Source organism: Podarcis gaigeae (assembly GCF_964106915.1).
Source record: "Podarcis gaigeae genome assembly, chromosome: 2".
NCBI lineage: Eukaryota > Metazoa > Chordata > Lepidosauria > Squamata > Lacertidae > Podarcis > Podarcis gaigeae.
The window spans coordinates 121,240,499-121,265,188 of NC_139679.1; the positions used below are offsets into that span (position 1 = coordinate 121,240,499).

The 24,690-nt window shown below is 50.0% G+C and overlaps 3 protein-coding genes across 8 annotated transcripts in view; 1 reads left to right on the forward strand and 2 right to left on the reverse strand.

The window, feature by feature from the left end:
- Window positions 1-24,690, forward strand: part of LOC310837292 (uncharacterized protein) — a 530,615-nt gene that overhangs the window by 141,906 nt on the left and 364,019 nt on the right. The gene's annotated exons all lie outside the window — the stretch shown is intronic.
- Window positions 1-24,690, reverse strand: part of LOC310837790 (class I histocompatibility antigen, F10 alpha chain-like) — a 95,424-nt gene that overhangs the window by 45,979 nt on the left and 24,755 nt on the right. For 3 of the 6 annotated variants that reach the window (XM_083724919.1, XM_083724916.1, XM_083724917.1), the window contains exons 1-5: window positions 16,607-16,954; window positions 11,953-12,228; window positions 4,699-4,974; window positions 1,916-2,203; window positions 521-607 (exon numbers count right to left, since the gene is read on the reverse strand). The exons of 1 other annotated variant lie outside the window; for it this stretch is intronic. In XM_083724919.1, the coding sequence (XP_083581045.1) occupies window positions 521-607; window positions 1,916-2,203; window positions 4,699-4,974; window positions 11,953-12,228; window positions 16,607-16,805 (1,126 nt within the window). In that variant the 5' untranslated portion in view covers window positions 16,806-16,954. Of the gene's footprint in view, window positions 1-520; window positions 608-1,877; window positions 2,204-4,698; window positions 4,975-11,952; window positions 12,229-16,606; window positions 16,955-24,690 lie in introns of those variants that run through there. 2 more of the 6 variants (XM_083724922.1, XM_083724918.1) reach the window with 2 other exon arrangements.
- Window positions 23,271-24,690, reverse strand: part of LOC310837752 (class I histocompatibility antigen, F10 alpha chain-like) — a 75,269-nt gene continuing 73,849 nt past the window's right edge. The window contains 1 exon segment of the mRNA XM_083724812.1: window positions 23,271-23,685. The gene's annotated coding sequence lies outside the window, so the exon portion shown is untranslated.

The following is a 24,690-nucleotide window of genomic DNA, read 5'->3' on the forward strand; positions in this document are numbered from 1 at the left end:
CCTGCTCTTTGTTCCGTTTGAGCAAACACAGCAACGAAACAGAGGAGGGTGGGCAGTAAGATCCTGAGGCAGAATGCAGGAAAGCAGCCACTTCCTCTTTTCAAGTTTCCCTTCTAGGAGACGCGCGATTTGATTTTTGCCTGCTTTTTCGGCTCCAGGGACCACACATTCGCTCTATAACACGCACAGACATTTCCCCTTCCTTTTTAGGAGAAAAAATCTGCGTGTTATAGAGGGAAAAATACGGTATGTAAGGAAGGCTCCCTGCTAAGTGTGCACAGGATTGAAGGCTTAGGATTGATTAAAACGTCAGGTGGGAAGTGAATTTCCTGAGCACAGAATGAGCGCAAAGCAATGACCACTATGACTTTTGGTTCATGTTCACAGGGTGTTTTATGGGGAGGGGTCACTGTCGGGATACAAGGGGAAGTTGCCAGGAAGCTCCACCAGCACATTCCCAGTTGGAGGCCAAAACAGAAGGACACAGGAGAGGCAGCAAAGACACCCAGGGTTTACTTACTGCGGATGAAGAAGATGATGATCCCAGAGACCAGCAGGATGGCAGCCATGACACCCAGAATGGCTCCCACAATGAGCCCCAGGTTGACTAAAAGGGGACAAGAGACATTTTTATTCAGACTGGGGGCAGCAGCTCCCCAAGGCCTCAAGCAGAAGATTTGAGTGGAGGTGCTGAGCTATGAGCCCAGGAGGATTTTATGTGTGCAAGGCAGGCCCTCTTTCTCTCTCCTGACAGGCCAAGGTCCTCTCTGTAGTGGCCCCGATACAAGGGAGTTTATTTTTTCCACCAGAATCCAGCATTAGAGGTCTTCAAAATAATCAATTCATCTAAGGAAGACAGTTGCCAGGCACACCTGTTTCATCACAGACTCCAGACTTAAAAGCAGGTCTCCTCCTGCTCAGGCGCTTCAGCCTTCTCTGTCCTGACCCTGAGAGGAAGGGATTCCCTCCCCTCTGAGACCCCCCAGAGCCCAGCATTACAGGCCTTCAGGGAAGACACAAACCCTTAGGAAGAAGCATCTTGTGTAGGGTTGCCATACGTCCGGTTTTTCCTGGGCATGCCCTCTTTTTCAGACTTAAAATGTCTGTCCAGACAGATTCTTAAAATGAGGCAAAATGTCCAGGTTTTTTTGTTTGGGTGGAATCTCTGAAGTCCGTAGCGCTAGTGAGTGAGCCCTGGTCCCCTCTTCCCTGCTGTGTGAGTCTTTGGCTCAAGGGCCACTTCCATAATTGTCGCTTGCCTGTCTGTGAGAAAGAGAGTCTGGGGTGTGGGTGGGGAGGTGTGTGCCTGCATGCGCTCCTGCAGGGGAAGAGAGAGTCTTGCTCTTAGACATTCTGCTTTGGTTCCTGCAGGCACAGCTTCCCTGGCGGTGTGTGAGAGACGAGCGTTATTAAAAAAAACCTTCTTGCTCTTCCCAGCGGTGTGTTGGGTGGAGTGGAGATGAGTATCAGTTTTTCTAGCACGAGTGTGAGGAGGAGCAAGTGAGAATCTTTTTCACTGTGAAGTACAGTCAGTCCCGGGCTCCCTCTTTTAAGTTCACTGCCCCTTTTTCAGTCACAGTGACTGTGAGTAAATTTGATTTTGAAGAAGTAAAATAAGTGTCCACATTCTGTGACATCACAACTACTTGGGCTTAAAGGCAAGAAGGTAATGGCCAGTTTTTCCCTACAACATCCAATTTGAGTTCAAGGCCTATGAGACACTTGCCAGAAAAGGCTGCATCTCTGTCGAAATCTACAGATTCCGATTCAGCTGCTTCCCTCCAGAGACGTAGACAGGATCCAAGTGGGGTTCCCCATCTGAGCTGTGCTGCTGCTGAAGGGAGGAGCTGGGTGGAAATCCCCCTCCCAGAGCCCACCCCTTCCCCTCCTGTCTGTCTGTCTGTCTGTCTCTCACCAGGCTCCTCCTCCCAGGCCACGTACAGAGGCTTCTCCAGGCTGTCATGCTCCACGCGGCACCGGAAGCGCTCCCTCTCCTCGGGGTAGATCTGGACACTGAGCAGGACATAGTAGGTCCCGTCCGAGTTGGGGGCGACCAATCCTCGGGAGGTGCCCTCCTGCCAGACCTCCCCGTCCTTCACCCAGTTGGCCTCAATCTCCTTGGGGTAGAAGCCGTGGACTTGGCAAACGAGGGTCTCCAGGCCGTCATAGTCTGCCTTCCTGGTCACCTTCACCACTGGAGCCTCTGCAAAAAGGGCCACATTGGGGTTACCAGAGAGACACCCACAACGGAAGCCTGGAGGAATCCTGTATTTTTTTAAGAGCAGAGGAGCAGAGACCCAAGGGGCAACCTAGTCAGAATCTCACATCTCCAGAAATTAAAAAGAACTGCAAATAAATGGGATTCCTCAACCTCCCTTGGCATCTTCCCCCGTCAGTGTCTATGCTGCAACTGTTTTTAGATGTTTTATCCTTTGTTTGCCAAAGCAAACTCCTTTGGGATGGAGGGCTGGGTACAAATTAAATTAATTTGTCATCTTGCAAAGCTCTAACACTACTCAAACATGACAACTTGTGGTTCCAAGATTGTCCCAGGAAGCTGCTTCTAGGCTGAGGGGACAAATTTCACCAGGTCCCCAATGGCGGGATTCATTCAGATCCTTCCAAGTTGCAAGTCATGAACTGAGGGCAGCTCAGGCTGATCCTGGTTTCTCTCTTGAGGGGGAAGAAATGCTGGACTCGCTGCTCTGTTTTTCAGGACATTTCAGCTCCATAGTTAGTGAACAAAGCCAAGAGCCCTGGGAAAGACAGAGCTCCTTTCTAATTCTCCCGCCTGCCCTGAAATGGTCCCTTGAGGTTGGAAAGGGCCCGATGTTAGGATATTTCCGTTCCACCTTAAAAGGGAGCAGGCTTTGTGAGTCACAGAGTCTGCGTATTTCCTGTTCACAGGAAGTTTATGTTTTCTATTGCTTTCGTTTCTCTCTCTGTGCCTGAGCAGACCAAAGCAGGCAGTCATGTTTTTTTCTTTGTTCTGACCAACGCTGAATAAACTTCTAAATAATGCTCTCCTGCGTGCATCTTTCGCTGTGCAAATTCTGCTGATAGAGCGTGCATCAGCTCTGGAATGTGGCAAGCTATTTCTGGAGCTCGTGTCGCTAATTGCTGATACTGTATCTATGGGAGATCGATGGATCGTCCGGAGGCACTGTGGGGGCCATGATGGGCTTTATCTCCCTGGCAGTATCCCAACACCCATCTCCCTTCTGCTTGGCAGCCTCCCCTGGAGTGGAAATGGCAGACCAGGAGGCCCAGTAAGCCAGCATCTTATGCACATTTAACTTGTGCACATACAGCTTTACAGACTTGGCAAAAAATATTGTAAAAACCAAAAGATTGTGGGAAGCGGGTGGGCGTACAGGGAGACTTTGGCAAACCCAATAGCCCTTGAATCCAATGTGTTTTGACTATACACGACTTTGGCTTTAGGCACGATTTGCAGAATGTAACCCTTGTTTAAAAACTGGCTCCCTGGGTAGCTGTTGTCTGAAGGGGCTGTTCCAGGGTCCCACTCGCTTTTCAGTGCCTGGACTGGTTAGCTTGGGTCTAGAAGGGGATGTGATTCTGCTGGGGGGAGCATGAAGGAAGGAAGGTAAAGTCCTTTCCCCACAGAAACCCCAAACAAGACCTCCCCTTCCCACCCCACCCCCTCACCTGACCTCAGCAGAACCTCCGTCCCAAAGAGGATGATTCCCAGCCTCCTTTGCACGTTGTCACCCTTGAAAACGCTTCCATGTGGCTTTTGGGTTAAAACCCTCAGCCTCAACAAATATGCTCAGTGTCTCTGGGGTGAATTATCACCAGGCCCGCATAGATGAATTTGCTCAGATCTCTCTAAGCACGGCTAATACCTATGGGTCAGGCCTCAAAAAGGGAGGGTGCTAGAATTATTTCATTTTTATTTACTTTTCATTTTAGCAAAGCTAGTAAAGAGAGACAGGAAGAAAACAAGTCAAAACACTGGATAATGTGACTGGCCCCTGTGCCAGATTCCTGAAGGCAGAAGAGTGGAAAGTACGGGGTGCGTTTGAAAGCACGGGGTGGGATTGGGAAGATGACACTTATGAATGTTCTCCATGGGAAAAAGTAAAATTCATCACAAATAAAAAATATAAGAAGGTAGAAGAGGGAATGCCCATACTCCCTCACTATGTGCAGGTTTTCTGCTTCTAGGCCACGAGTGGCTAACCTACAGACTTAGTGAGGGGGCTGCATCCATATTTTATGGGCTCCCCACACATTTTCTATTTTTAAAAAGGGTTAATTACTTTTAAAGACTTTCCCCACAGGTACATATCCAAGTGTAAAGGCAAAAGGTTTTTCTGTATCCCGCCTCAAATCTGTCCATTTCAATTTTCTTTTTTTACTTACCGGTAATTTAAAATGCATTTTGCTTTCCTGGCTCCTTCCCTGCTGTTTCTTTATGCCCCTCACCCCTTTTGTCTTTTGCCATCCCTTATTCTACCCAAAGGGATATGTGGGGCTGTTTTTAAGCATCTCCCCCCCCCCCAAAATCATGCTCTGAAGTGACCCCTTTTCTCCTCCCAGAGTCCCAAACTTATTTCTGCTGCCACCACCAAGTAAAGTGTTTGCTGTTTGGTCCAGAAAGGAAGACTGTTAAGGGGTGGGGGGGAAGCTTGAAGGGAAACTGCCCACCCTGCCCACCCCACTGCCCCCACTCACCTGTCCTCAGCAGAGTCTCCTTCCCATAGTCCAGGTATCTCTGCAGCCACTCAATGCATTCCTCCTCCATGTAGGCTTTCAGGTACTGGTTCAGGGCCAAGTCAGGATCCAACTTCCTCTTGCTCACTTGGGCCTCCATCTCGGCTGCCGTCCAGGTGAGGGTCTCCTTGTCGAAGGCAATGAAGTCTCTCCCGTTGTAGCCAAACTGCCTATAGCCTCCTCTGCGCCCGTCTGAGCTCAGCTCACAGCCGTACATGTATTGATAGGTGTGGATCCCTGGAAGGACCAGAAGAGGCCCAGGAGGTCAGGGGGGGGTCAGAGCAGCCCCTCCCCCATCAGCAAAAGAGCCCAGGAAAAAGGATTTATTTCCCTCAGACTCAGGGAAGAGGCAGCAGTCAGAGGGGAGAAGAATCAACCCGCATTGTATCTTTCTGAAGGCTCATCCACTGTTACGGCTAAAATCTGGGTGCGGGGCTACACTGCCACCCAGCTCGTCGGACTAAGTGTCCGCGGGTCCCTGCGGAAGAAAATGAGCTCAGCCGGACAGGAGCAAAATGCGGAGATCCAAGGTTTATTGCGCAACAGGTTCAAGACGAGATTGAACAGCGAGAAAGGGGTGACATGAACTTTTGAAACTCCCTCCATGTCCCAGAATACAGTGCAAAATACATCCCAGAAACTCCAGCGAGTACAGAATGCTGCAGCGAGGCTCCTCACGGGGTCTCTGCCATGGGAACATATTCACCCAGTGCTTTTCAAGCTGCACTGGCTCCCGGTGGAGTACAGGGTCAGATATAAGGTGCTGCTTTTGACCTTTAAAGCCCTTCACGGCCTAGGACCCTCGTACCTACGGGACCGCCTCTCCTGGTATGCCCCACGGAGAGCCTCAAGGTCCATAAATAACAACACCCTAGTGGTCCCAGGCCCTAAGGAAGTTAGATTGGCTTCAACCAGAGCCAGGGCCTTTTCAACTCTGGTGGAACGCTCTGCCTCATGAGACCAGGGCCCTGCAGGATCTGATTTCTTTCCGCAGGGCCTGTAAGACAGAGTTGTTCCGTCTGGCCTTTGGCTTGGAGCCAATTTGATTCCCTCCCTCCCTCTCTTTCTTTTTCCTTTTCCTTCTCCTCCTGCAATGAGGCTACATTTTAATATTTTAATGTTCCATTATTTTAATGTTGTATTTTATTTTTGTTTTTAAGTTTGTAATCATTCATCTTGTTTTTATTATTGCTTGTAAGCCGCTCTGAGCCCGGCCTTGGCTGGGGAGGGCGGGGTATAAATAAAAAAATTATTATTATTATTATTATTTATTATTATTATTATTATTATTGTGTGGTGGCACCTCGGTCAAACCACTTCTGACTGTTTGTAGCAGAGTTTTCCCCGGAGGCAGAGGACAAGAACAGAAGTCATACACAAATTCACAGTCAAGAGCTTCTTTATTGCTTGACTGGTCACACAAGCATGTCTGTTACTATTATATACAAGCTATTGACATTCCTTCTTTAGCTCTCCAGCACGGTATAATTTCAGTCCAGTAATTAACAATCCTGACACAGCAAAACTCACAGTATCAGCAGCACACATTGTCTTACTTCCAACCTTGTTGTCAGGGTGTGTGTGTGTGTGTGTGTGTGTGTGTGAGAGAGAGAGAGAGAGAGAGAGAGAGAGAGAGAGAGAGAGCGCACCCTGCAACGTCTTTCCTTTATTTGCACCTCCAGCTGACACCAATCAAGCCTAGAGTGCCACTCTTACACACTAAAGAAAATTCTGGAACCCTCTTGAAAGCTTCCAGGAACCTTTATCTGTTTCTTAAAGAATGTTTTCCTAACAGCTCTTTGTGTTTCTGGGTAGCCTGAGGGAGGTCAGCAATGGAGGAGAGGCTGTCCCAGAGGACACCAGGTTGCTCTCTGAAATATACTCAGAGTCGAGAGTGGATTTCATGCTCTTTATTCAACTCATAGTGGTGAGAAGGGAATGAAAGTCCCCTCAAAGTATCTGCTTTATATACATTATTTACACAATGGGCTGCATGTGATTGGCTAATTCTGGAATTCTCCTGTAGGCCAATCAGGTTGTGGATTCACTTCTATCTGGGGCCGGATTGGGTGGCTCCTGCAGACCAATTATACTGCTGCATTGTTCTAGGACCAATCAGACTGCTGCATTCTGAATCCTATTGTTCTAGGACCAATCAGACTGCTGCATTTTGGATCCTATTCAACTCAGTACATAACACTCTCACTTGTAATTTAGGCTTCCACTTTCACCTCAGGAGCCTTTGGCTTACAGCTGAATTGAGTTGGGGCATATAAAGCCTTGGATTAGAGCAGCTTCTCTCGAAGGAAATCCTGCTTTTCTGGGCTGGATTCAGCTAACACAGTTAATCTAGCAGGAGCCAGAAGGAACAAGCCTCTCTCACACAACTGGGGCTTTCTCCCCATCTCCTTCCCGTGTGCTCCCCACAAATCAGCTTAAGGGGGTCAGGAGAAGCCCCAGAAAGGTCTGCAGGGGGAGGAGAAGGGAGATTACACCCTCTGGCAAGTACAGTCATACCTCGGGATGAATACGCTTTGGGTTAGGCAAATTCGGGTTGTGCTCCACGGCGACCTGGAAGTAACAGAGCGCATTACTTCTGGGTTTCGTCGCACACGTATGCGCAGACCGCCAAAATGATGTCGCGCATGCACAGAAGCGCCGAAACGCGACTCACGCAGATGCGCCATCGCGTCTTGTGTTCCATATGGGATACGAACGGGGCTCCAGAATGGATCCAGTTCGCATCCTGAGGTACCACTGTAGAATGATTATAACAGTGCTACTTTGGAGTCCTCCCTCTAGAACTACTCAACATATTTAATAATAATAATAATAATAATAATAATAATAATAATAATCAGTATCTTCTAAAATACCATGTCCCAAGGTGATATAGTTCTTTTTATACACTCAAACAATGGTTTGTGGTTGGCCTATGAAAATAACAAACCAAACCACAAACCCCACCAGCTGGTCTGGATATGGAGCTTTTGCTTGTAGGGAAGTTGCTCTGTCTCATTGCTTTTTCAGAATAAATTGCTTTCTCCTTCATCCCCTCCTGTTTCCTCCAGATGTTAAGTGGGATCAATCACTATACACCTGTACCTTCAACATTGTTTTTAAATAGAATCAGATTACATTTCCGGGGCTCTCCGTGGCACCTTTAAAGCGGCCATCTCATTTGTTTGGGATTTTCTGAGCTAAGCAATTGCAAGAAATGATCAGGAAACGAGAGGCGCCCCTTGGTGACATTTATGGGGCATTTTCCATGGACAGGTGCAGGGGCTCAGGAGGGACCCAATCCCCATTTTTAAAAGGGGGAGAAGCGGAATTCCCAGGCGCCCAAGAGGAAGCCTGCAAGGCAAGGCCAGGCCTGATCCCACTGCAATAATAATAATAATAATAATAATAATTTATTATTTATACCCCGCCCATCTGGCTGAGTTTCCCCAGCCACTCTGGGCGGCTCCCAATCAGTGTTAAAAACAGTATAGCATTACATATTAAAAACTTCCCTGAACAGGGCTGCCTTAAGATGTCTTCTGAATGTCAGGTAATTCTTTATCTCTTTGACATCTGACGGGAGGGCGTTCCACAGGGCGGGCGCCACTACCGAGAAGGCCCTCTGTCTGGCTCCCTGTAGCCTCACTTCTCGCAATGAGGGAACCGCCAGAAGGCCCCCGGCGCTGGACCTCAGTGTCCGGGCAGAACCATGGGGGTGGAGACGCTCCTTCAGGTATACAGGACCGAGGCCGTTTAGGGCTTTAAAGGTCAGCACCAACACTTTGAATCATGCTCGGAAACGTACTGGGAGCCAATGCAGATCTCTCAGAACCGGTGTTATGTGGTCCCGGCGGCCACTCCCAGTCACCAGTCTAGCTGCTGCATTCTGGATTAATTGCAGTTTCTGGGTCACCTTCAAAGGTAGCCCCACGTAGAGCGCGTTGCAGTAGTCCAAGCGTGAGATAACTAGAGCATGCACCACTCTGGCGAGACGGTCCGTGGGGAGGTAGGGTCTTAGCCTGCGTACCAGGTGGAGCTGGTAGACAGCTGCCCTGGACACAGAGTTAACCTGCGCCTCCATGGACAGCTGTGAGTCCAAAACGACTCCCAGGCTGCGCACCTGGTCCTTCAGGGGCACAGTTACCCCATTCAGGACCAGGGAATCCTCCACACCTGCCCGCCTCCTGTCCCCCAAAAACAGTACTTCTGTCTTGTCAGGATTCAACCTCAATCTGTTAGCCGCCATCCAACCTCCAACCACCTCCAGGCACTCACACAGGACTTTCACCGCCTTCACTGGTTCTGATTTAAAGGAGAGGTAGAGCTGGGTGTCATCTGCATACTGATGAACACCCAGTCCAAACCCCCTGATGATCTCTCTCCAGCGGCTTCATATAGATATTAAAAAGCATGGGGGAGAGGACAGAACCCTGTAGCACCCCACAAGTGAGAGCCCAGGGGTCTGAACACTCACCCCCCCACCACTTTCTGGACACGGCCCAGGAGGAAGGAACGGAACCACTGTATGACAGTGCCCCCAGCTCCCAGCCCCTCTAGACGGTCCAGAAGGATGTTATGGTCGATGGTGTCAAAGGCCGCTGAGAGATCCAGCAGAACTAGGAAACAGCTCTCACCTTTGTCCCTAGCCCGCCGGAGATCATCAACCAGCGCGACCAAGGCAGTTTCAGTCCCATGGTGAGGCCTGAATCCCGATTGGAAGGGATACAAATGGTCCGTTTCCTCCAGGCGTGCTTGGAGTTGTTCAGCAACCACCCGCTCAATCACCTTGCCCAAGAATGGCAGATTTGAGACTGGGCGATAGTTGGTCAAATTGGCCGGGTCTAAAGATGTTTTTTTAAGAAGCGGTTTAATGACCGCCTCTTTCAGCAGGTCTGGGAAGGCTCCCTCACAGAGGGAAGCATTCACCACCCCACGAAGCCCATCGCCCAGCCCTTCCCGGCTCGCTTTTATCAGCCAGGATGGGCAAGGATCAAGGAGACAGGTGGTCTGTTTCACTCGTCCAAGCAGCCTGTCCACATCCTCGGAGGTAACAGATTGGAATTGATCCCATGTAACAGGACCAGACAGAACTCTAGCACTCTCCCGCCCTGGCCCTGCTCCCACGGTGGAGTCTACCTCCTTCTGAATCTGAGCGATTTTATCTGCAAAAAACTTTGCAAAAGCATTGCAGGAGATCTTGGGGTCCCTACCAAGCCCCGGTGGTACAGGTGGTTCCGATAGATTGCGAACCACCTGAAAAAGTCTCCTGCTGCTGTTTTCTGCAGATGCAATGGAGGCGGCGAAGAAGGCCCTCTTCGCCGTCGCCATTGCCACTTGGTAGGCTCGACGTTGAGCTCTAACCCGTGCTCAAAGCAGACTTGCCCATTGCAGCACTGGCTTGGTCTCAGCTGACTCCCTGGGTTTCTCCTTGCAAGCCTGACAAGGCCAACGAAGGCCCAGAGGGCTCTGGACACACTCAGGCCGACCCCTTTGGCAAGGCTCCTTCCACCTCCATTATTCTGTCTCACAGGTGGGGAATCTCTTTGGCTTCAGGCCCAGATCCTGGTCAGGATTGTCCCCAGGGGCCAAAAGGGGCAGGAGGCTGAAGCTGACATCATAGGATAGCCCGCCTGTCAATCTCACCCACCTTCCAAAAGCCCTTGAGGGGGTTTCCAAGCACCCAGCAGGTGCGCAGCCTCTTGGGAACTGCAGCACAAGGGGCGCTGCCTGCCTTGCACTCAGCACTGGGAAGCTGGCAAACTGCTTCCTTCTCATCTCCAGGGGAAGCCCTTTGTTTCAGCCACATTCAGGAGCAAATCCCTTCCTGAATCCGGAACATGAAGTCCTGCCAAACTGAGCAGGATTTTACTTCTGCTCATGGGGCAAATCCTACCCCCTGGCAGGCCAAGACTGGCCCACAGCCACAGGTTCCCCACCCCCGTTCTGTGCGGACATTATTGCTTGCCACTTGGGTCCCTGCAACATGGAATAGTGGCTTCAGCTGCATGGAGACCAGACGTGTCTGTTCCAGGAAACAGAAATCTTTGGGTCCGCTCCCTCTGTCCCTGCCCTCCATTCATATTAATGGTAAGAGCTGCTCAACAGTGGAAAGGGCTCCCTTGGGAGGTGGTGGAATTTCCTTCCTTGGAGGTTTTTAAGCAGAGGCTGGGTGCTCAACTGTCAGGGATGCTTTAGCTGATATTCCTGCACAGGGCTCTTGAAGCACCCTCTCTGGGCGTTACACGTGTGTAGGGGGCAAGTGCTGGGAAAGGTGTTGTGGTGCTATTAGGGGTAAAGTCCTGAAGCAGGGAACCTGCTTAGGAAGTAAGGAAGTGGAGAAGCCTGGAAAGTGAAGGTGCAAAATCATAGAGAGATCTCCCTCCAGACCCAGCAGAGGCTCCCACTTCTGAAGTTCTGCTCCAAAATTGCAATTAGAGGGGGGAGTCACTCAACTTTGGGGCTAAACACAAATGCCTCCCCCCACCCTTCCAGGATACTGGCTCCTTTCACACAACTAATGTCTCAAAAGAATTTTGACATTTCAGAAGAAAGTTTTAAAATAAAGTAAGTACTGGAGGTGTAGGGGCCTTGGGGGCTCTTGTCTACCCCTCCACTCCAGCTGATCACCATGCCTGTTATTTTAACCATGTATTTGCCACTCTGACCTCCAAAACTCAGTCCATTTGTGTTCCTTAAAAAGGCTTCTCTTTCTACACTGTGCCAGGGAGTGGGAGGGGCTTGGTGATGGTCAGAAGGGTCAGCCAATCGGCACCTCTGCCTGGGCAGCTGGCTTCTCCTTAAGCAGGACCAGAACTCAAGGCTTGCTTGTCTCAGCCTCAGGATCCCCCCCTTCTCTTCCCCTCCCAGAGGAAAATGAACTAGACAGATTTCCACCTCACAAGGCCTAAGCCAAGCCCAGCATGGAAGGAAGGGCAGGCAATAGAGACATTTCCTGGGTAGGATGTGCAGGTCCAGAGAGGGTCATACTGGGGGGGGGGTCTCTGCCCTCCAAGTCTCAGTCTCTGTCCTCCCCACCCCACCCTTAAGACCTTCATTAAGGGAAGGGGAGATGCCTCTGCCCTGGGTGGAGACCCCCACCCTCAATTTCCTTTTCTCCAAGCAGCCCCCTCCCTGCAATTCTGGCCCTTGGAGGAAACGTTATGGAGGGGGGGAGAGAGGTGTGACTCTGTGCCTCTCCTGCCTTCCACTCACCTCCGCTCTGGTTGTAGCGAATCCACAGAGTCTGCAGACTCTCCCTGAATGACAGCTGATTGCCCTGAGCGATCTGAGTCTCCGTGTGCCAGTACTGAGGATCCTCCTTTTCCACCTTCCTTATCCAGGGGACGTGAGGCAGCATCTCCTTGGTGTCACTGTCGTACTGGACAAATTGCTGGTCATCCACGTACCCCACAGTAATGAACTGGGGCAGCCCCTGGCCAGGCTCAGACACGGCTGTGGCAAAGTAGCGCAGGGAGTGAGAAGTGGAGCCTGGAAAGGAAGAGAAAAGGGGGCAGAGAGTGAGGGGTCCTGCAGATGAAGGCGGCACCCTAATCCTGCTGTATTACAGGCAGCAGCCCTAATATTATAAGAGCCAACACTCAGCAGGGTTTGGGGGAGTTTGTAGACCTGCCTTTAAACATAGAGGAGGCAGAGCAGAGGGAGCCTCAGAATCAGAGAGTTGAAAAGGGGAGAGGATATAAATACAAGTAGCAACAACAATAGCCCATGGAGCAGAGGGCGAGAGAAAGCTCTGCCAGGCAGCACTAAATGCCTGCATGTCTCTGCTGAGGCTCCATGTGAGATTGAGAGAGGCCAGCCCCTCCCTTTTTGCCAAGGGGGAAGGAATTGCCCCCCACTTGCAAGCGCCAAGCTGATGAGAGCTCCCACAACATGATCTGAAGGCTCAGGATGCAGGCACCGAACGGAAGCTAAGCAGGCTCAGGTCTGGGAAGTGGATGGAGGGGAGACCAGACGAAGCAAAATCCATATACTGGGAGAAGAGGAAGCTGCCTCCTCCTGGGTCAGACCACTGGTCCAGGTAGCTCAGAGTTGTCTGCCCTGACGGGGATGGCTCATATCTGCAGAAACGGGCCTAGTTCAGCCACTCCCTTGGAGCCACCCCACCATCTGACCTTCTGGAGCCATGCACTGAACAGCTCTGACCTGGGTCTTGCTTCCTGGGCTCTGGGAGGCTTTGGAAAGATCTCCTGGGAACTCAGGAGAGCCCCACCAGATCCTGTGAGAACCTGCCAGAGTCTCTTATGCAAGGCAGAGAGCTGCAAAGCTCTTTCGGTACTGGGAAAACCTTGCACAAAAAGAGCTCTCTGCCTTCTGCATATATAATTGGTGTGATTCCAGCATGCAGTTGAAATCGTTCAAGTTAAATGCATTCCAGTTTCCTGCACTTTCCACCAGTTTTCCAGGGAGATGTAAAGTTAATTGGCCTGTAATTTCCGATATCCTTCCTGGATCCCAATTTGATAATTGGTGCTTAATGGTTCAGTGTTGCAATATTTCAATGGTCTGCGCTGCCACCCACAGAGCGGGTTCCCCACTTGAGAAAGAAGGCCCCACAGGGATAGCAGGGGCAGGAGGGCAAAAGCAACTCTGGGGTCAGGTCTCAACATGTGGCCCCACACCCCCTTTCCCCACACTTGCCCCTTCACGAGATCGAACACAGGAAGGGGGACAGAGCTCTGGCCACCAGGGGGCCTAATGAGTCTCCACAGTAACAACTAACAAAGACTTGGGGAGAGGATAGAGGGGAGGCAGGGAGCTGAGCAGAGGCTTCAGCATCATTTTCAGAGTTGGCCTGCTTAGGAGGCAACCACACTGCTTCTGCTGCCACCAGAACAGCCCCCCCAAACTGTCAAGAGAGAGCCGTTCTGGCACGTGGCGTTGCCCCGTATCTTTTCCACCCCTGGGCAGAGAAGCAGAGAAGGGTTCGGGGGGGGGGAGTGCTGGGGGGAGGAGGAGAAAATTCCTGTTTTGCCTCAGGTAGCAAAATGGGATGTCTTCTTATTGTTTTTATTTATTATTATTATTAATTGAATTTATATGCAGCCCTATACCCAGAATCTCAGGGCGGCTCACAGAACAAAATCAAAATGTAACCACAAAATGTATAATCCAATTTTTTAAAAAAAACCAATACCCCCCCCAACAAAACCATATTTTAAAAGAATGTTAGTCAAATCAACCAAAGGCCTGGTTAAAACGAAACATTTTGCTTGGCAACTAAAGGTGTACAATGTAGGCGCCAGGCGAACATCCCTGGGGAGAGCATTCCACAGACGGGGAGGCACTGCAGAGAAGGCCCTGTTCTTGCGTTGCCACCCTCCAGGCTCTCGAGGAGGAGGCACACAAAGAAGGGCCTAAGATTATCTCAGCGTCCAGGTAGGTTCATATGGAAAGAGGTGGTCCTTGAGGACCAATGTTACCCCGGGAAAACTTTGTCGAATGCACTTTGGATAACTTCATCCTCAAGGAGGAAGAACCCCACTCGAGTTTGGCCAGTGACTCATCTCAAAAAAACTAGGAAACTAAAATAAAATTCATAGGCGGGACCCTGAAGGTCCCATCCCCTGCAATGCTGGCATCTCAACTGCAGCATCCATGGCAGATGGCCATACAACCTGTGCTAAAATGCCTCCAAGGAAGGAGAATCTACCACCTTCTGAGGGAGTTCCATGGTGGAAAACAGAGTGCAAGGAATCGTAAACCTACAAGATGACCTACAAGATGCTTGAATTATGTCCGCCTTGATAGTGTGTCAACTCTGCTACTTCCCTCCAGCTCGGTTTCTTTTCAAACAAGATCAAATGTTACCCACTTACCAGACCCTCCTCCTAGGACGAGGGATTCCCCCAGTTCAAACCACAAGAGCTCAGAGCAAGGCTGCCTCTGGTTGTGGCATCTGGATGAAAACAGGCAGTTCTGCTCAGTGGTCGGGAGACAAAGAGCCACAAAATGAGTCACACGTGAGACCCCAGAGTGAGGGAGAATCTGAAGGAACCAGTAGTCTCCACCACCCTTTGCCCAGCCCTGTAGCAGACACAGTGAGGGGGCTGACCCCCATACTGAGAGGATTTAAGAGAGAAATATCAGGTCTTACCCTTTAGTTCTTAAAGCTTTCATACCATTTTCCATTAGAGAAGCACAAAAACCATTTACAGTGGTGCCCCGCAAGACGAACGCCTCGCAAGATGAAAAACCCGCTAGACGAAAGGGTTTTCCATTTTCGAGGCGCTTCGCAAGACCAATTTCCCTATGGGCTTGCTTCGCAAGACGAAAACGTCTTGCGAGTCTTGTGATTTTTTCCCACTCCCCCCCCCTTTTTCTAAGCTGCTAATAGCCGCTTTGCCGCTAATAGCCGCTAATCCGCTAAGAGGGTTGCTTCGCAAGACGAAAAAACCGCTAGACGAAGAGACTCGCGGAACGGATTCTTTTCGTCTTGCGAGGCACCACTGTACTATAAAAGCAAACAATATTTTGGGGTGGGGTGGGGGAATCACAAATATAAGAAAATAACCAACCAACCCAAACTAGATAATCTTATTCTTCCATAAAGAGGATCCAGAGTGCAAAGCAAATTTTATTTCCCTCATCTCATAAACAGCAGGGGTCAAGGAGAATTCCCACATTATCTCAACACCTATCCCCCCCTTCCCACTCACAAAAATGCCCTGCTGCTATCTCCAGATGTTTCTCCCATGAAGAGTACGCTTGTCTCACAAAAGTGTCTGTTTAAAACATTTTTCTTTGGGCAACCCTATCCAAATAGTCAAATGTTGACGGGTGTTGACCTCTCAATGCTAATTGTAGTTATTTTTTAATGCTTTGACTGTTTTTATTATTTTACTATTTCCTGTAAATTAATAAGAGTTTTTATCACAATCGAGCAGGATATACTTTTTTTTAGTTAAACAGAGAACATGAGTGGCAACCACAAAAGGAGAAAAAAAACCAAAGGCAGCAATCAGGAATGTGAAATTAAGAATTTAATAGTGTTAAATCCTTGAATAGTATGCAGAGCCAGTGGATTGGTGGGCAGAGGGAGCAGGAATATTCTGAGTAAGGGCAATCCATGTCTAGGAGCCGCAGAAGCCAGGCAGAGGCTGCAACATTTTTGAAATGTTTTTTTTTTTGGGGGGGGGGGAGAATATAAAGGAGGGGTATTCAAGAGGAACCGATCTGTAGGGTGGGGACCCCACATCTTTTTCAGGAGTTGTTTGTGCCCTTCGTGTACAAGGTCTGTACAGAAACGGCAGAGAGGAGCCCCCTGAATAATTGACAAAATCTACTTTTTACAGGCAACAGGAAGGGTTTTTTTTTGGGGGGGGGGGGGGAGTTACAAGTGTAAAGCAGAAGAACCTGATTATGAATGTGCCTGTGAAAGGGAACTCCTGAACAAGACAACATTGGGAATTGCGGGTGGGGATCCCTTATTCAGACCCCACAATGAAGTCAGCTCTACACGCGTCCAGCTCCCACCCCCAGGCTGGTCTCCTGAGGGTTTAGCGGAGTTTTCAGAGCGGCTGAGGGTTAGAAGAGGGAAGGTAAAAAATAGAAGGAAGACTCTGTATCTCTCTCTCTCTCTCTCTCTCTCTCTCTCACACACACACACACACTCACACACACCAGAGTCACCCCGAAGCTGCGGGGGGCGGGACAGGCGAGTCACTCCCCCCCCCCCATGAATCCTGCCAAGACCTTCAAGCTTTGTCTTGTTCTTTGCTTGAGCCTCGAGCCTCGAGCCCAGGAGAGAAGCGGCCCCTGCCCCGGGCGGCATACAAAACAAGCCCCAAGTCGGGGAAAGAGATGTCTGGGAAGGGATTATTTTCTCCCCCCGTCCCAGAGTCCTCACCTGCGCAGTCCAGGAGCAGCAGCAGGTGGGCAGCCGCCCCCAGGATCAGGGGGGGCCAGCGGAGGAGGAGGAGGACCCCCATCTGCCCCCAAAACGAAGTTCCCTTTTCCTCCTCCCTTCGCCGCCCTGAGACCCGCTCTCTGCCCCGCCTGCGGAACCAGGGATTGGGCGAGGGGAAAATATTCCGCCAATCGGACATCTTCGCGCAGATGGCGGCACCGGTCGCCGGGCAGAATTCGGGGCACAAGTGGCGAGCGAGGCTGAAGAGGGAACGAGGAAGTTCCAATGCAGCTCCTCGCTGGGAGTCGCCGCCTCCCCCCTCCCTCCCTCCCCCCCGGCAGCTCTTTCTGTCCTACCTTGCAGGGGGGGCGGAGGGGGTTTCCCAGGGGAGGGGGGAGGGGGGGTCCAAGAGAACATCTTCCCTGGAGAGGCGCAAAAAGGTGAAGCCTTGGCTCAGTGGAAGAGAAGCTGCTTGGGAGACCCTGGGTTCAGTCCCCGCATCTCCAGGGGGGGGGGGGTCTGGGAATGCCCCCCCTCTCTGGAACTGGGGGGAGGGGCTGTAAGATCCCCAGGGAGATGCACTCGGGGGCGGAGTGTGTAAAGCTGTCAGTCAAGCCCAACATTCCCAGAGGACTAACTGCCTCTATGTGGCAGTTGGTCTGTTGGTGGGTTGCTGCTGGGAGTGGTAACTGGTAACTTCTGGGATGCAGAGGCAGAGGAAGGTGAGGATTTTTTTTTTTTTTTGCCTGCAAAAATGCTTTTACATTATCTCATATTTTCTTACAAAGGAATGTGGATTCTGGGCCTCTGATAACAAGTAGGCCACTATGGACAGATACTTAAATCTAAGGATGAATTGTGTTTTGGCTTGAATTATGTTATTTATATTTATTGTCTATTTAATCAAATTTATTTTTAAAAACCTGCAAAGTGGTTTACCAAAAAAACCAACACCACAGCAGTAAAATCAAGAAAAATTAACAACCCTACTTTAAAACATACAGAAGCTAAAATATTAAGATTAAAATTACTTCAACTTCCTAAGCATCTAGGTATGCTTGCCTAAAGAAGAATGCTTTCAGCAGGTGCCCGAAAAGAGTCTAGCAAAGGCATGTGCTGTGTTGCAAGAGGCGGGGAATTCCAAAGTGCAGGTGCCGTCACAGTAAACAATGCAGTACGGGTATTATGTGGAACCTGTAGTAGTGCCTGAAACTACTAAAGGGGAGGTTTTATTTATTGTGATTTCACCATGCTCTGTATTTTCTGAAAAAGAAAACAGGACTGCATAGCAGCAATCTAGTCTCATCATGATCAGTGGGACTTATTCCTGAGCCGATGGTGCATAAGATGGGCTGCAACCCTATGCACCCCTTGCATCCAACTTGTACCTAAACCTCTGCACAGGCCTGCACCAGAGAACTGTAGAGTTGGAGGGGACCCCTGAGGGTCATCTAGCCAAACCCCTGGGGCAATGCAGGAATCTCAACTAGACCATCCCTGACGGATGGCCATCCGTCTTCTATTTTCCCCCTCAGCCAGGACACCCAACAACAGAGAGAGGAGGTGGGGGAAAATATAAATTTTGACAATGGGGCAAATTTGTCAGGCATGCGCAGGAACAGCTTGAAAACTTTATACAGAGAGGAACCCCACACGGGTTTCCCCGCATGTAACATAACAGGCAAGGAGCCATTTTATCCTCTTTGGGATGGTGACCCTGCTCCACTGAGTTGAAATTTCAGCCTTGACAACACAGGAAAACAGCCAAGTAAACAGCTATTTTCGTGGAGGAGGGTCAAGGTATTAACTGATATGCATTAAATTTCATACATAGCTATATAATCCCTTGTGTAGTAAGATAAGACCTTTGGAACAGGCATTTTCAAAAAAATAATAATTTTTTTTTTGAACTGCCTTGGTAGGGACGCGGGTGGCGCTGTGGGTAATACCTCAGCGCCTAGGACTTGCTGATTGTCAGGTCGGTGGTTCGAATCCCCGCGGTGGGGTGCGCTCCCGTTGCTCGGTCCCAGCGCCTGCCAACCTAGCAGTTCGAAAGCACCCCCGGGTGCAAGTAGATAAATAGGGACCGCTTACTAGCGGGAAGGTAAACGGCGTTTCCGTGTGCTGCGCTGGCTCGCCAGATGCAGCTTGTCACGCTGGCCACGTGACCTGGAAGTGTCTTCGGACAGCGCTGGCCCCTGGCCTCTTAAGCGAGATGGGCGCGCAACCCCAGAGTCGGACACGACTGGCCCGTACGGGCAGGGGTACCTTTACCTTTACCTAGTAGGGCAGTAATTGTTCCTTATTTGTCACACACACCCTTGATGGAACCCGAGCGACCCGCCCCCCGCCGCTCCCTTCCTACGCCCTTGCTATGGATACAGTGTTCTCGTGATTCACTACTATCTAGTATATAGTTTATCTGTTAAGTAACTAAAGTCTGCCTTCAGGAACAACTCTGTAAACTGAATGAATCTGAAAGTAAAGTAGTTGATGTTAATATGATTCAGATCCATGTGTGTTTTGTTTAGAGGGACAGAAGGTAAGGAAGAACCGGGAAGGTATAAATATTGCTAGGACTCAAACGAGTTAGCAATCCACTTGTCACTGCATAAACTCAAACAGGGAATCGTTTAAACTCTGCTAAATTATATAAACATTCCCACAGAGTCAGTGCAAGAAAGCCTCCTGTGTCCTTTTTTTAAAAAAAGCCCTTACATGTCTGAAAAAATGGCTCCCTTCTTCCTCCACTGCCAGAGGCAGTAAATGCGTTTGCATCCCACTCGCTGGGTGTCCCTCCCGTCCTCCTTGCATGCTTCCTTACTGGGGCATCTGGGTGGCCACTGGGAGACCACCATGCTGGAAATCAGGAAAGAGACAAGAGGTGGCCGCTCCTTGCCCAGGTACAAGGAAGCTTTGAATTTAATGGGGGGGGGGGGGCTGTGAAGTCAGAAGGTAAAGAATTATTTGGGAGTTCTCTTTTTCCTGAGCTGTATGATCTCTATCATCCCTATTTCCCCTTGTCTGATGCCAACATATTATTGTGAGTTTGGGGGGTGGGGTTAGGCTGCAGGATGCCTGAGTCCCTTCTAATTCCTGGATCCAGCCAAGGTTGAAATCTAATGGAGGGATCCATTGTTGAACTATCTTGGTGAGATGATGGCCATAGATGTCACCTAAGTACCTTTACTAGTATAACTGAAGAAGTTGCTCTCACCCCCAAACTGCCAGGTAGTTAGAAAGTCAAAAAGTCTGGCCGTTGTGTGTGAGCTGGGCTGAGAGGAGACTGCAGGTGGAAAAACTGTTTCAGTGCCAGGCTTGATTTCTGTTGGATGCCAAGGAGGTGACTCTGGGAGAAGCAAGATCTCCTGCGGGGTGAATGCTGTGAGCCCCTCCATCGAAGACTCAGGTGGTCTATAGATGCAAATAAACCTCACACCCTTTAGACACCGCCATCTCTTCTGTCCCTCCTTCTAAAGAAACCCAACTCTCTGTGTAAATGCCTGCATCCCCTGGAATCTTGTCCCTCTCGGAGACTGGGGTGCTGTGCGACAGTATATTCAAAGCATATATGAAGAAAATAGCCCCCATAATCATTTGCAGAAAGGGGGAGACTGTGGGGCAGCTGGACCAGCGTCTAGAGTCAGTGATGGGCTGGATGAGGGTCAAGAAACTGAACCTCCCTCCCCAAACAAGGCGCAAATGCTGCTCAGGGAGATGCCATTCACCGTCCTAAACATTGACAAATGTGTCAAATAGTTCACATTTTGTTCTGTTGCTGCTGGATATCTCTTGGATGCCTTTAAAAGAGGTTGAGTCTAATTCATGGAGGAGGAGGAGAGGGCTATGGATGCCCCCCAGCCATGATGGCTCCGCTCTTGCTCCCCCTTTGGAGGCAGCCATGCTTCCGGATCCCCATTTCTGGAAGGCCCAGGAGGAGGGCAGACTGGGGCTCTGGCGCTCAGGGCCTGTTTGGGGGCTCCCCAGAAGAGGAGGCATCATCCGGTCGTCCATTGTGAGGATGGGAGGCTGCACTCAAGGGGCCTTTGGCCGGATCCAGCCAGGCTCTTCTTCTTGTTTCCCCAGTCAAAGCGACTCTTTCAGAGTCCGTTCTCTTCTCTGCCATTATTAGCCGCGACAATTCGTGGTTGCAAGATGAGCCCCTGTGAAGGAGGCTGGCTGTTTTGAGGGGGGCTCTCCAGGACCCACTTTTGGGACTAAAAGGGCTCAGTCACCTCAGGGACGTCTTATGCTTCACTTTTCACCTGCTCCATCTAGTTTTTCCTGGACAGGGATAGTCTGCCCACAAGGATCCATGTTCTGCTCACCTCCTGACAGGATTATTGTAACATGTGTTGTTTCCCCCAATACAGTAGGGATGTTTCAGCTTCAACAAGATAAACCTGACAGGATTTCCACTGCCACAGCTCATTTGACCAAATCTCACTGTGGCCAAAAGACCCTCTGCCTGTTTGTCTGGTTCTGAGTTCAATTCAAAGGGCTAGTCTTGTTTTAGAAAGTCCTCAGTGGCTTGAGGCGCCTTCTCCGCCCCTGGTCTCCTCTGTGGAGACTTTTCTCCCTTTCCTTTCCTCTCTTCGTGGAGGTGGAGTGGGCGACAACAACTAACGGCCAGGAGGAAAATATTTTCTTCTTCACAGACTCTCTAAAAAGTTTTCAGGACTTTAGACATTGTCTGTAGCTCTGTTTTCCTTCTGGGTAGGCTTTGATATGTGGTTTTAAACCACCCTTGAATCAAGTTAGGGAGATGGTGGCATGAAGATGAACAAATAACAAACCAGCTGCTTGAGGCAGCCCCTTCAGGAAGGTGGAGGCAGCCATTTCCCTTCCTTCCTGCTTCACTGCCAGCCCTCCACAAAATGGCTTCTGTCCCCGACATGCAGGCCGGGTGGGGCTGCCTCAGCCTCCCCGCTTCCCTCCCTGCAGAGGAGACCTTTGGTGCAAGGGAGAGCAGCCAAGCAAGGCAGAAACCGAAAGCCACAGCAGCCCACAGATCAGGCTGCCTGACTGGGAGATCGGCAGGCAGAAATGTCGCTCAGGGGAAGACGTTTCCTTTCTCCCCACAATGTCCCTCAGCGCCCAGATGGGGAGACCTTTGGCATTTGTCCCTCTTGGCCTGGCCTGGGCCCCTCCAGCCTTGGAAAGACCCGCCTCCCTCAGCATGCAGGACAAAACCCTGAGCCTCCATAGCTCTTCCTCAAGGCCAAGTGGCCAGGACTCCTGGGTCCTCTTTGGGAGGAGACTCGGCAGGAGCCAGGACTCCTGGGTCCCCTTTGGCAGGAGACTCGGCAGGAGCCAGGACTCCTGGGTCCTGTTTCTGGCAGGCAAAAGGCATCTTCCTCTCTAGCTGACTTTGCCTTCAAAAAATGAGTATTTCTATCCAGGTGGCATTCATGGTCTCCTCATAACGGCCCTAACAGGCCCAGGGTCCCTGAGGGATATTCATGGCTGCATGGGGATTTGAACCCAGGGCTCCCAGGCTCCCAGATCCCAGTCAAACCACAGCCCCACACTGGATCCTTGCAGGCTTCTCCACCTCTCAAGACCAGGCCTGCAGGGACATCTTTCCTGACATTATTTTTGTCCCCTTCTTGGTATCGTGTGGAAACAGCAACAAGTCTTCTTGCCCCTTAAAGGCTAAGAAATAGATTGTGGCATAAAAGTGTCCTTGGTGTGTTTCTCTGTTCCAAACTGGATTGTTTCCCAGGAGACTTTGTCCCTTTCTGCCTCCCTCAGCAACCTCTGAGTCAGGTTGGAAATTCCCAGGGCAGTTCCCAGAACAAGGCCTTTTTATTTTTAATGTTTCTTTTCCTTTTTACTTCTAAGAAGAATAGCTGAGGGTGCAGGAAACAGTCTTTGGCAAGTTCCAATAATCTAAATTTCGTTTGCATGCCAAGCTAGCAGAGGAATCTCAAGTGACTGCATCTCAGGCTGCTTGACTGACATTTCTCACAGGATTTGAAGAACGGAGGCAGATTTCACTGAGAAAGTCCTCATCCTCCATTAACACTGGTGTTTGTGTGTGTTTGTTTCCTGCCCTCCCTCTCTCTCTCTGCCACAAGACACCCTCCCCCATTTCTCCACAGTCCCTAGTTGTCTTTTCTCGCTTTCCCCTTTTTGCGATCCTCCGCTGCCCCCTGCCGGCAGCTTTCTTCCCCGGCTGAAGTGGAAATCAGGTGATTTCTAGGAAATCCTTCAAGTCACGGGTTGCAAAAAAATGGTCAAGGTTCCCACATATGTCACAGCTTTGGAATTGGTGCAAGTGGGTGTATGCCTACCTATGGTATGGAAAAGCGGAAATATATAAAACTTTTACAAATCACGTAATTAGAAAAAAAACCTACGGTATTTAGAGTATGAGGAAAGTAAAACAACTTATTAGAAAGAAAAACACCACTTTGGATATCCCCAGTGGAAGCTACCAGGAAAAGAATAAATATGGACAAGCAGTGGTTAACTTACAGTGAAATTTTAGATCTTACAGGACAGGAGCCAAAACTGAGAAATCTCAAGGAATCAAGAGATCTGGTTATAGATTGGCTCCAGATTGTTGGGAAAATTCTGGGAGAGAGGCTACTCAACAGTCCCAGCGGGTCGGGCAGAGCCCGCGGGTCCCAGCCACAAACCGGAGCAAAACAGTCGTCAGTAGACTTAGATCAAAGTTTTTTGCGCAACAGGTTCAAACAATGGAATGAACCCCGAGAAAGGGGCAACATTGACTTTTGAAACTTCCCACCACATCCCAGAATACAGTTCGTACAGCATCATCACTACATTATTGCTACATCACCAAAACTCAATAAAAAGGGAGGGAACGTGGGATTAACATGAGGAAATTGAGTCAAGGTAACACCCAAAGATAGGATTTGCATAGGCAAACATATCTCAAGAACCCAAAAACCAAAGAACAATAGTCTTTCTTCGCATGTCTGTACACCTAGGCGAGTCCGGTGATGGGCTTTTGCCCAGCAATTGTCACTCGTGGGCACTTCCTTGGGTGGGGAGTGCATACCTGGCTCCTCCCTTGAGGGATCACGGCGGGACCGAGGGATTTTAAAGTTCTAGGTCAAAAGAGCGCAAATTGCTTTGCAATGAAGGAAATCGGTGGAACTAGTGATTTTACATGAATTTCTAAAGTTTTGAAGCTTTTCCTGAAGCTGATAGTCTGGCAGAAACACTTTTGTTTTTGCTTGCAGCATTGTAGCAAGTTTAGAGAGTTAACAAGGTAATGGGGGACGCGGGTGGCGCTGTGGGTTAAAGCCTCAGCGCCTAGGACTTGCCGATCGAAAGGTCGACGGTTCGAATCCCTGCGGCGGGGTGCGCTCCCGCTGCTCGGTCCCAGCGCCTGCCAACCTAGCAGTTCAAAAGCACCTCCAGGTGCAAGTATATAAATAGGGACCGCTTACCAGCGGGAAGGTAAACGGCATTTCCGTGTGCGGCTCTGGCTCGCCAGAGCAGCGATGTCACGCTGGCCACGTGACCCGGAAGTGTCTCCGGACAGCGCTGGCCCCTGGCCTCTTAAGTGAGATGGGCGCACAACCCCAGAGTCTGTCAAGACTGGCCCGTACGGGCAGGGGTACCTTTACCTTTACCTTTAACAAGGTAATGAGGTTTTGATAGACTCAGTCCATTGTTCTGGCAGCGGGGCTCCACTCAGCTGCTTAATGAGGGAGCAAACAGCTGGAGCACAGCTGCATTGCAAGGCAACGGCAAAGGGCAAAGCTTGAGAGCGTAGCTTAAACTCAATTGGCTAGCTGTCAAATTCCAACACTCCTGATTGGTTACGGCGCATCAGCATGCAAATACACAGGTCACTCATACGGTATACCAACGTAGGCTATAGGGTAACAGAAAGGAAAGACAAGACTTTATTGAGGGAATTTATGTGCTGTTTGGTGCAACTTAGTGAAAGGAGCTTATCGTACGTGTGGCGGGGAAGACAGAAGTCTCTCCCCCCCCCGCCCCGTCTCTATTGTATAACAAGCTACATCAGATTGATGAATTGTTTAAGACAGATAGGGAAAACGGCTTTGCTAAGCAAAAGTCTTAGTTTACCAAAGACTTAT